This window comes from Mobula hypostoma, chromosome X1 (assembly GCF_963921235.1).
Source record: "Mobula hypostoma chromosome X1, sMobHyp1.1, whole genome shotgun sequence".
NCBI lineage: Eukaryota > Metazoa > Chordata > Chondrichthyes > Myliobatiformes > Myliobatidae > Mobula > Mobula hypostoma.
This window is the reverse complement of record NC_086128.1, coordinates 53538137-53550422: the sequence shown is the minus strand read 5'-3', so window position 1 is coordinate 53550422 and position 12286 is coordinate 53538137. Positions and strand designations below refer to the sequence as shown.

The 12286-nt window shown below is 44.1% G+C and overlaps 1 protein-coding gene across 2 annotated transcripts in view; it reads right to left on the bottom strand.

Annotated features, from left to right (window-relative positions):
* Positions 1-12286, bottom strand: part of LOC134340284 (SH3 and cysteine-rich domain-containing protein 2-like) — a 232084-nt gene that overhangs the window by 45344 nt on the left and 174454 nt on the right. For both annotated transcript variants that reach the window (XM_063037330.1, XM_063037331.1), the window contains exon 8: positions 3087-3184. In XM_063037330.1, the coding sequence (XP_062893400.1) occupies positions 3087-3184 (98 nt within the window). The remainder of the gene's footprint in view (positions 1-3086; positions 3185-12286) is intronic.

The window sequence follows — 12286 nt, the reverse complement described above, 5'->3', positions numbered from 1 at the left end:
ACCTTTAATTATTCACTATATTTATTAATGAAATACTCCATCCATTATCTAATTTTACTAAAGATACACAGAAGGGTGGGCTTGTAAGCAATACAGGTGCAAGAAATACAACAGGAGAAACACATACTGCTCTTCGGGGGTGGGGGGGAGTGTTGGCAAGTGACATAGGGGAAGATTTAGGCCATTTGGCTGATTGAGTTTGCTCTACCATTCCAACCCTCTTAACCTCATTCTCCTGCCTTCTCCCCATAACATTTGATGACCTTACTAATCAAGAAACCATTAACCTCTGCTTTAAGTATACCCAATAATTTGGCCACTACAGCCATCTGTTGAAATGAATTCCACAAATTCACCACCCTCTAGCTAAAGAAATTCCTCCTCATCTCTGTTCTAATAGGATGTCCCTCTCACTCTGCTGTACCCCCCAAATATCCGGACCTGCATCTCGTCTTTTTTGCACTACCTTACTTTCCATTTTTCTATTTTCTGCTTATGATTTATAATTTAAATTTTTAATATTTACTATCGATTTGTAATCCAAGGAGCAGGAAGCGCAGAATCAAATATCGCTGTGATGATTGCACGTTCTAGTATCAATTGTTTGGCGACAATAAAGTATAAAGTACTCCGAGGCTATGCCCTCTGATCCGAGACTACCCCACTATAGGAAACGTTCTCTCCACATCCACTCCATTTAGGCCTTTCAAGATTCGGTAGGTTTCAATGAGATCACCCAAATCAAGCGAGATCAGGCCCAGAGCCATCAAACACTACTCATATGTTAACCCTTTCATTCCCAGAATCACTCTCGTTACTCTCTTCTGGATCTTCCCCAATGCCAGCACATCTTTTCTTGGATAAGGTTCCCAAAACTGCTCGCAATACATCATGTGGTCTGACGAGTGCCTTATAAAGCCTCAGTATTACATCCTTCATTTTATATTCTAGCCCCCTCGAAATGAATTATGTAACATTGCATTTGCCTTCCTTACTACTGAGTCAACCTACAAACTAACATTGAGGGGATCCTGCACAAGGACTCCTAATTCCTTTTGCATCTTTGATTTCTGAATTTTATCTCTGTTTAGCAACTAGTCTATGTCTTTATTCCTTTTACCAAAGTGATATGGATTGATGGAGGAAAAGATAATAGAGGTGTTCAAAGCCTCCATGGGAATAGGCCACAACTGCACTGATTCCTGGGATTTGCTAACTCTTGATTGGTCAATGTTGATGGGATGCACTGAGCACCTCAAGGGCCAAAGCTGGAGGCAGATAAATGTCCTGAGCAAATTGTAGAAGGACACCACCACCTCCCAAAGTATTGTCCCATTCCTTCAGGCAGTCTGCTATTCCCACAGCACTCACTTCAGAACCCTCACAAAGTAAGTGGAAGCATGCCATTTTGAACCACATAGACTGCCATTATAGACTGATAGCTCACACAAAACAGTGGCTAAAAAAAAAGGCTGGCACTGCAGCATAGAGGCTAGCATAATGTTTTACAGCACCAGTAACCCCGGTTCAATTCCCACCACTGTCTGTAAGGAGTTCATCTGTTCTCCCTGTGATCACATGGATTTCTTTTGGGTGCTCTGGTTCCTTCCCACATTCCTAAGACATATGGGTTAGGGTTAGTGAGATGTGGGCATACTGTGTTGGCACCAGAAGTGTAGTAACATTTGTGGACTGCTCCTGGCATATTCTCAGACAGTGTTAGTTATTGACACAATCAAGGCATTTCACAGTATATTTGATATTTTTTATGTTTCAATGTATATGTGACATCTAAAGCTAAGCTAATCTTATCTTAAATGTAGGCAATGGAGCTGTCCAAGTTAGGCCCATGAAGAATAAAAAAGGGTAAGTTGATAAAAAAAAAGTTGGAACAAGTGGCTTAAAAGAACAGGCTCAAGGAACTAACCGTTTCCATTTCTTTGGTATGTAATTAAACAAGGGTTGAACGAGTTTGAAGTCGGACTGTAGGAGCCATGAGGTGGCTGTGACAACTGCTAAGCCACTGGGCTGCCTGGGAAGTGTATAATGTCTTAACATGATAAAAACTTCTTCATGAAAAATATATCCAGCTAAAAGTTTAGCCACATTTGAATCAAGTATATTGTTCTTCTAAGGGGTTGTCTATTGGTTGGTCCTCAGTTGACTTTAGAGACCAATCAGGGATCCACATATTTTGGTGCAGTGTAGGCCCTAATGTATCTCCGGGGTGTTCCACACAACCAGCACTCAGTAAAAAAAAAAAACTTACCCTTGACATTCCCCCATACTTTTCTCAAATTAGGTGGGCATTTTCACCTATCTATTTCCAGTAGGAAGAATTAGTAACAACAGTTTGCTAGTTTTCAAAGTTCCGATAAGATGACAGTGCATTTGATCACAGCGGCTTCTACGGGATCAACAAAGGGTGCTATTATCCTCCTTAAACAGTTTTCTGATCATAAGATCCTGCTATACATTAAGAACTGAATGTACTGCAGGTCTACCCCATCAGCAAGTTGCTCGTTGGTGGAGAAAATGAAGGAGCTGCACATTGTGCTTTCTAATAGCGAGTAACTGCCTTGGTTGCTTTTCTTGTGATTGCAACATCCTTTTAGACATTGTTAATGTGGAATGCCACAAGTTCAATTCACTGATTTATTGGCTGAGAGCAAGAGCAGGTGGCAGGGGAGCTACATAGCCTTGGTTGTAGTGAGGATGAGTCCCCAAGGTGTGGTGTCACCTGTTTCCTGTTTACAGCTGCCAGAAGAGAGGCGTCAGAGCCGATGTGCTCCACCAGGGGTGATAAGGAGCCGCATCCAGGGCTGGGGACGGTGCTGCTCACACCCCCCCCCCCCCCACCTTTTGCATGGCTGTATCTTACAGATATCTTACTTGGGCTTGCTGTCTTATATGTGCTATGTGTGCTTTGCACTGTGGTACTACTGTGTTTTGCTCCTTAGCCCCAGGGTAACACTGTTCTGTTTGGCTGTGTTCATGGGTATTCATGTATGATTGAATGACAATTAAACTTGAATTGAATGGTTTATTTTCTTTCATCACACAATGAAGTTGAAAGATATACTTACTGTAGTCCCAAGTCATTTTGCTCCTGTGGTACAAACTTGTAGAGCGCTACATACGTATGCATCTGCAGCATATCTTTACGCACTGAGGGCTTCCTAATCTATAGGGCAGAGAAAACAGCAACCTTCAGAGAAAGTAATGACACTATCACACAATGTTTCCCTTTCCACAAATGCTGCCTGGCCTGCTGAGTTAGTGATTCTGTTGTGAGAATTGTATCATTGCATTACTCAACTTGGGCGGCATGGTGGCATAGCAGTTAGCTTTAATGCCAATACAGCATCAGTGACCTGGGTTCAATTTCCACGCTGTCTAAAAGGACTTTGTACGTTCCCCCAGTGACCACGTGGGTTTCCGCTGGGTGCTCTAGTTTCCTCTCACATTCCAAAGATATATGGGTTAGTAGGTTAATTCGTCACATGCATGTAATTGGGTGGCATAGGCTCATTGATCCGGAAGGGCCTGTTACTGTTCAGTAAGTCTAAATAAAATAAAATAAGCTTCAGGGTCTCTACAGGGAGGGAGGGTTTCAGTCAGTGCTCCTCCTGCTCCTCAGCCCATTTCCACAGTGACCATTGTGGGAAAGTGGGAACTCAATGCAGCTTCTTTGGGAAGGGAAAGAATTATCGATATTTCTGATCGTAACCGTGTATCAGGACTTCCCCCCCCACACCCATTCTCCCCCTCTCACAGATCCTGCTCAACCTGTTGAGCTTCTCCAGCATTGATTGTGGCTCAAGAATCCAGCATCTTACCCACCTGTCCCAATGCTTCTATCATTCTGTCTCAATTTTGATATTGCTCCTCGTGGATAAGAATTTGGGCAAACCAAGGTAGGTCTTGCATCAGCCTATGCTATACTCCCATGTTAATGTTCTGATCCATTAACATTTCTATTGATAATGATGCTCAGACTGTTTTCAATAATACTGTCACAATTCTACTACCAGACAAAGCAGTCATGATTTTCATCATTAAATCAATGAATGAATATAGAATTATTGCGATTTCCTCCCAATTAGGCTGGTGCCCTTTAAGCAACCTACTTTTGAATTGATTTATTGAAGGACCATCTTCTGAAGGACTCATAGAAACATAGAAAACCTACAGCACAATACAGGCCCTTCTGCCCACAAAGTTGTGCCGAACATGTCCCAACCTTAGCAATGACTAGGCTTACCTATAGCTCTCTATTTTTCTAAGCTCCATCCAAAAGTCTCTTAAAAGACCCTATCATATCTGCCTCCACCACCGTTGCCGGCAGCCCATTCCACGCACTCAGCACTGAGTAAAAAAACTTACCCCTGACATCTCCTCTGTATCCACTCCCCAGCACCTTAAACCTGTGTCCTTTTGTGGCAACCATTTCTGCACTGGGAAAAAGCCTCTGACTATCCACACGATCAATGCCTCTCTTCATCTTATACACCTCTATCAGGTCACCTCTCATCCTCAGTCGCTCCAAGGAGAAAAGGCTGAGTTCACTCAACCTATTCTCATAAGGCATGCTCCCTAATCCAGGCAACATCCTTGTAGATCTCCTCTGCACCATTTCTATGGCTTTCACATCCTTCCTGTAGTGAGGTGACCAGAACTGAGCACAGTACTCCAAGTGGGGTCTGACCAGGGTCCTATATAGCTGCAACATTACTTCTTGGTTCCTAAATTCAATTCTACGATTGATGAAGGCCAATACACCGTACGCCTTCTTAACCAGAGAGTCAACCTGCGCAGCTGCTTTGAGCGTCCTATGGACTCGGACCCCAATATCCCTCTGATCCTCCACATTGCCAAGAGTCTTACCATTAATGAACCACTTCACACTTATCTGGGTTGAACTCCATCTGCCATTTCGCAGCCCAGTTTTGCATCCAATCAATGTCCGCTGTAACCTCTGACAGCCCTCCACACTATCCACAACACCTCCAACCTTTTGTGTCATCAGTGAACTTACTAACCCATCCCTCCACTTCCTCATCTCGGTCATTTATAAAAATCACAAAGAGTAAGGGTCTCAGAACAGATCCCTGAGACACTCCACTGGTCACCAACCTCCATGCAGAATATTACCCATCTATAACCACTCTATGCCTTCTGTGGGCAAGCCAGTTCTGGATCCACAAAGCAATGTCCCCTTGGATCCCATGCCTCCTTAAGTTCTCAATAAGCCTTGCATGGGGTACCTTATCAAATGCATTGCTGAAATCCATATGCACTACATCTATTGCTCTTCCTTCATTAATGTGTTTAGTCACATCCTCAAAAAATTCAATCAGGCTCGTAAGGCACGACCTGCCCTTGACAAAGCCATGCTGACTATTCCTAATCATATTATACCTCTCCAAATGTTCATAAATCCTGCCTCTCAGGATCTTCTCCATCAACTTACCAACTACTGAAGTAAGACTCGCTGGTCTATAACTTCCTGCGCTATCTCTACTCCCTTTCTTGAATATGGGAACAACCTCTACAACCCACCAATCCTTCGGAACCTCATTACCAAAGGCTCAGCAATGTCCTCCCTCGCCTCCTATATAGTATACCCCTACCTGGGGTATACCTCATCTGGTCCCGGTGACTTATTCAACTTGATGCTTTCCAAAAGCTCCCACATATTCTCTTTCTTAAGCTCCTTCCTATTAGCCTTATAATCTTCTAGATCGTTAACATTACCTAGCTCTGTGAACCTTTTGTAAGTTTTTCTTTTCTTCTTGACTGGATTTATTACAGCCTTTGTACACCACGGTTCCTGTACACTACCATAACTTCCCTGTCTCATTGGAATGTACCGATGTAGAACTCCACACAAATATCCCCTGAACATTTGCCACATTTCTTCCGTACTTCTCCCTGAGAACATCTGTTTCCAATTTAAGCTTCCAATTTGCTGCCTGATATCCTCATAATTCTCCTTACTCCAATTAAACACTTTTCTAACTTTTCTGTTCCTATCTCTCTCCAATGCTATTGTAAAGGAGATAGAATTATGATCACTATCTCCAAAATGCTCTCCCACTGAGAGATCTGACACCTGACCAGGTTCATTTCCCAATACCAAATCAAGTACAGTCTCTCCTCTTGTAGGCTTATCTACATATTGTGTCAAGAAACCTTCCTGAACACACATAATAAACCCCATCTAAACCCCTTGCTCTAGGGAGATGCCAATCGATATTTGAGAAATTAAAATCTCCCATCATGACAACTCTGTAATTATTACACCTTTCCAGGATCTGTTTCCCTGTCTGCTCCTCGATATCCCTGTTACTATTGGGCAGCCTATGAAAAACACCCAGTAATTTATTGACCCCTTCCTGTTCCTAACCTCGGTGGACTTAACTCTCAACCAAGTAGGTACAACTTGAAGTTTCATCACCATGGCCAGAAGCAAGGCAGGGAGTGGGGGAGGGACTCCTAGACAGGCTGAAATGCGGAGCAATGCGACCCATCTACCCAGCATCTTGTTAGCAAATCTGCAATTGCTAGAGAACAAAATTGAGAACCTGAGGGCAAGATTGCTATTTCAAAGGAAAATAAGAAATTGCTGTGTCTGTGTTTTACTGAGATGTGCCTTACTCAGAGTATGCCACATAGAGCAATCAGACCCGAAGGATTCTTGATACACAGGATGCGATGAACCACCAATTAATAAAAGGCAAAAGGTGGGGGTGTGTATTTCATTATAAATTTTCTGTGGTGCTCTAATATGGCAGTTTTCTCCCAACTTTGAACACCTCATGATCAAATGCCAACCGTTCTATTTACCAAGAGAGTTCCCAGTGATCCTGACCACAGTTTACATTGCACCACTGGCAGACTGTAAACAGGCACTGAGATACTACATGATGCTATCACCAAACAAGAAACAGTCCACCCCAACACATTTCCGATCCCAGTCAAGGATTTCAACCAGGCTTGTTTGAAGATATCCCTGCCCAATTACCATCAGCATACAACCTGTAACTCCAGAGGTCCCAACATACTAGACCACTGCTATACGACGATCGGGAATGCCTACCATGCTATCTCATGGGCAAAGTGGCAATTCTAGACCAATCTTGAATCACTGAAGGATGCTCGACAGTTATGGCAGGGCTTGAATAATTATAAAGTAAAATCAAGTGACAGAGGTGACAACAGAGTTTTGCTTCCAGATGACCCCAATACCTCCTGTGCTCACTTTGGCCATCAAAACATGGTGGAACCATCACAAACTCCCATATCCTTGATAATTTGAGTCTCTGAGGCAGAGGTGAGAGCATCCTTCAGGAGGGTGAACCCACAGAATCCACAGAAAGCATCCAGCCCAGACAGGGTACATGGGCCAAGTATTAAAGACCTGTGCTGATCAACTGTCTGGAGTGTTCACCAATATCTTTAGCCTGTCGCTCTGGCAATCTGAGGTACCCACCCGCTTCAAGCAGGCTTCATTTATACCGGTGCCCAAGAAGAACATGGTAACCTGCCTCAATGACTATCATTCAGTAGCACTTACACCCACAGTAATGAAGTGCTTTGAGAGGTTGGTGATGAAAGATATCAGCTCCTGCCGGAGAAGAAACTTGGATCAGTTCCAATATGCCTACCGACACAACAGATCCACAGCAGTTGCCATTTTATTAGCTCTTCACTCAACCCTGAAACATCTGGACAGCAAAGATGCATACATCAGGATGCTCTTTATCAATTACAGCTCAGCATTCAATATTATCATCTCCTCAAAACTAATCAATCAGCTTCAAGATCCAGGTCTCCATACTTCCTTGTGCAATTGGATCCTTGAATTCCTCACTTGCAGACTCCAGTTAGTTTGGATTGACAACTTCTTCTCCACAATCTCCATCAGCACAGGTGCATCACAAGTGTGTGCACTCATCCCCCTGCTCTACTTGTTTTATACTTATGACTGTGTGGCTAAGCACAGCTCCAATGCCATATTTAAGTTTGCTGATGATACCACTGTCACAGGCCGAATTAAAGGTGATGACGAATCAGCCTATGGGGGGGGGGCACGGATTGAAAATCTGGCTGAGTGTTTCCACAACAACAACCTCTCACTCAATGTCAGCAAGACCAAGGAGCTGATTATTGATTTCAGGAGGAGGAAACTAGAGGTCCATGAGCCAGTTCTTATTGGGGGAATCAGAGATGGAGAAGGTCAGCAACTTTAAATTCCTTGGTGTTATCACTTCAGAGGACCTGTCCTGGATCCAGCACATAACTGCAATTACAAAGAAAGCACAGCAGCACCTCTTCTTCCTTAAGAGTTTGTAAAGATTCACTTTTATATTTGTATGCTGTAGCACTTACTTTTTATTCACAGTTATTTTGTAAATAACACTATTCTTTGCATTTCTGGTTAGATGCTAACTGCATTTCATTGGCTTTGTATCTGTACTCAGCATAATGACAATAAAGTTGAATCTAATCTAATGACATCTAAAACTTTGACAAACTTCTATAGGTGTGTAGTGGAGCGTATATTGACTAGTTGCATCATAGCCTGGTATGGAAACACCAATGCCCTTAAACAGAAGATCCTACAAAATGTAGTGGATATAACCCAGTCCATCACAGGTGACCCCTTCCGCACCACTGAGCACATCTACATGGAGCGTTGCAGGAGAGCAGCATCCGTCATCAGAGACCCCCGCCACCCAGGTCATGCTATTTACTCCCTACTCAGGAAGGTGGTACAGGAGCCTCAGGACTCACACCACCAGGTTCAGACCAGTTACTACCCCTCACCAATCAGGCTCCTGAACCAGAGGGGATAACTTCACTCACCCCATCACAACCTATGGACTCACTTTCAAGGACACTTCACCTCATGTTCATTCTTTCTTTTTTCTCTTCTTCCCTCACTCCCTTTCCCTCTCCCCCCCACCCCAACTTCTCCAGGCAGAGCACTTGGGGGGGGAGAAAAGGTGGCGCGACAGACTTTTAACATCATAAATCAGTGAGTTGTTTTGTTATGTCTCCCCTCTTGCTCTGAAAAGGGACACCTCTTTTTCCATTTATTAGCGCGAGAGAGACCCTGTTGAATTGTTGGGTTAACAATTAGTTTTTGTTCTACTGCAGATCATGGTCTTTATTGGGAGCTTTGCTATTGCATGCTTTGTGGGTGGAGGGTGCTGATGCTTTTTCGTAGGAGTGGATGGGGGAGTGACTTTGCTTTGGCTGTTGCTTGTATGTGGGAAGGGTTAATGGGGGACCAGGATTCTAACATTTTTGCCGTCACTCATTCTTTGGGGCACTCTTCTGTTTTCATGGATGTCTGCAAAGAACAAGAATTTCAGGATATATATTGCATACATTTCTCTGGTATTAAATGGAACTATTGAACTTTGGTGAAGACATAATTTGATTATTGGGTTTTTAAGCCTATTTGTCACAGTCAATAAGTAACATACCATAAACTGCTGAAGAAACTTAGCAGGTCAATCAGCAACACACATAAAAGTTGCTGGTGAACGCAGCAGGCCAGGCAGCATCTATAGGAAGAGGTACAGTCGACGTTTCGGGCCGAGACCCTTCGTCAGGACTAACTGAAAGAAAAGCTAGAAAGAGATTTGAAAGTGGGAGGGGGAGGGAGAGATCTGAAATGATAGGAGAAGACAGGAGCGGGAGGGATGGAGCCAAGAGCTGGACAGGTGATTGGCAAAAGGGATATGAGAGGATCATGGGACAGGAGGCCCAGTGAGAAAGAAAGGGGGAGGGGGGAACCCAGAGGATGGGCAAGGGGTATAGTGAGAGGGACAGAGGGAGAAAAGGGAGAAAGAGAAAAAGAATGTGTGTATTAAATAAATAAATAACAGATGGGTTACGAGGGGGAGGTGGGGCATTAGCGGAACTTTGAGAAGTCAATGTTCAATGTGTAGATGCTGCCTGGCCTGCTATGTTCACCAGCAACTTTTATGTGTGTTGCTTGAAATTCCAGCATCTGCAGATTTCCTTGTGTTTGCGAGGTCAATCAGCATCTCTAGAGAGGAATAAACAGTTGATGTTTTAGATCAAGACCCTTCACCTGCACTTTCCAGGAAATACTGGCCACTATCATGTTAATGCAATGAAAGAGAGCCATTGATAGGGTTGACAGTAGGAAACCTCCCCCACCCCCAATAAGAGATGTCAAAAAAAAGAGGCTCTAGGTTGAGGGTGGGGGGGTGTGCAGACAGTTAGAGAGGAGTTGAGATGAAGGGCCACAACCCAGAACATTGACTGTCCATTTTCCTCCACAGATGTGACTGACCTGCTGAGTTCCTCCAGCTTTTTGCGTGTTGCTCCACATGTAATATATACTTTCCCAGCACAATCACAGCCCTGCCGGGCTAGGAGATGCCATATCCCCTGCCCAATGGCTCAGCTTGGCTTCCAACTCACTCTGAAGTCCAGCTGAGAATTGCATGAAACTTTGCCCCTGGAGTATTGAGCTTTCCCAGTGTGCTCCACAACCCATAATTATACATTCCAAGTCAACATTCGTACACTAAACAGACACCCTCAGTGATCAACTCCCTTTCTTTAGAGTCAACAACCATGTCCCAAAAGGTTAGCTTTATTTGCACGTGTACATTGAAAAATACAGTAAAATGCATTGTTTTGCATCAAATCAAATCACCAAAGTTTGTGATGAGGCAGCCCACAAGTGTCGACATGCTTTTGGTGCCAACATGACATGCCCACAACTCACTAACCCCAACTGTATATCTCTGGACTGCAGGAGGAAACTGGAGCACCCAGTGGAAACCCATGCAGTTACAGGGAAAATGTACAAACCCCTGATAGGCAGTGGTGTGAATCAAACCCCAATCTAAGAGCTGGCTGCTGTAAAGCATTGCACTAGCTGCTACGATACCGTGCTCTGAACTATGCAGTGCAAAACACAAAATATCGTAAAAGTTGCACTGCACAGAAACAGGTTCCTCAACCAACGTTTTCTATACCAACTATAAAATACCCAGCTACACTAATTCCCACTTATCAGCAATTGGTTTGTAGCCTTCTGCTCATCTAAATACTACTAACACATTGTGAGAGTCTCTGCTTCCAGCTACCCCTCAGGCAGTGAGTTCCACGTACTCACAAGCCAAATGTGGGCAAATAGGACTAGAAGGCGATACCCCACAAAGGCGGCATCCATAAAGGTTCCCCGTCATCCAGGATATTGCTACCATCAAGGTGGTGGTACAGGAGCCTGAAGACACACATTCAATATTTCAGGTGCAGCTTCTTCCCCTCTGCCATGAGATTTCTGAATGGACAGTGAACCCATGAACACTATCTCACTATTTTTCCTCTCTCTTTTTGCACTACTTATGTAATTTATGCTTTTATGCTTACTTCTTACTGTAATTCACAGTTTTTGTTATGTACTGCAATGTACAGGGGCAAACAACAAATTTCACGAGAAAATCTGCAGATGCTGGAATTTCAAGCAACACACATAAAAAGTTGCTGGTGAACGCAGCAGGCCAGGCAGCATCTATAGGAAGAGGTACAGTCAACGTTTCAGGCCGAGACCCTTTGTCAGGACTAACTGAAAGAAGAGCTAGTAAGAGATTTGACAGTGGGAGGGGGAGGGGAGATCCGAAATGATAGCAGAAGACAGGAGGGGGAGGGATGGAGCCAAGAGCTGGAAAGTTGATTGCCAAAAAGGATATGAGAGGATCATAGGACAGGAGGCCTAGGGAGAAAGAAAGGAGAAGGGAGGAAGCCCAGAGGATGGGCAAGGAGTATAGTGAGAGGGACAGAGCCAGAAAAAGGAAAGAGAGAGAGAGAGAGAAATTAATAATAAATAAATAAATGACAGATGGGGTATGAAGGGGAGGTGGGGCATTAGCGGAAGTTAGAGAAGTCGATGTTCATGCCATCAGGTTGGAGGCTACCCAGACAGAATATAAGGTGTTGTTCCTCCAACCTGAGTGTGGCTTCATCTTCCAGGTGAGGTGACACTTCACCTGTGAGTCGGCTGGGGTGATATACTGCGTCTGGTGCTCCCAATGCAACCTTCATTGGCGAGACCCGACGCAGGCTGGGAGACCGTTTCTCTGAACACCTACGCTCTGTCCGCCAGAGAAAGCAGGATCTCCCAGTCGCCACACATTTTAATTCCACGTCCCATTCCCATTCTGATATGTCTATCCACGGTCTCCTCTACTGTCAGGATGAAGCCACACTCAGGTTGGAGGAACAACACCTT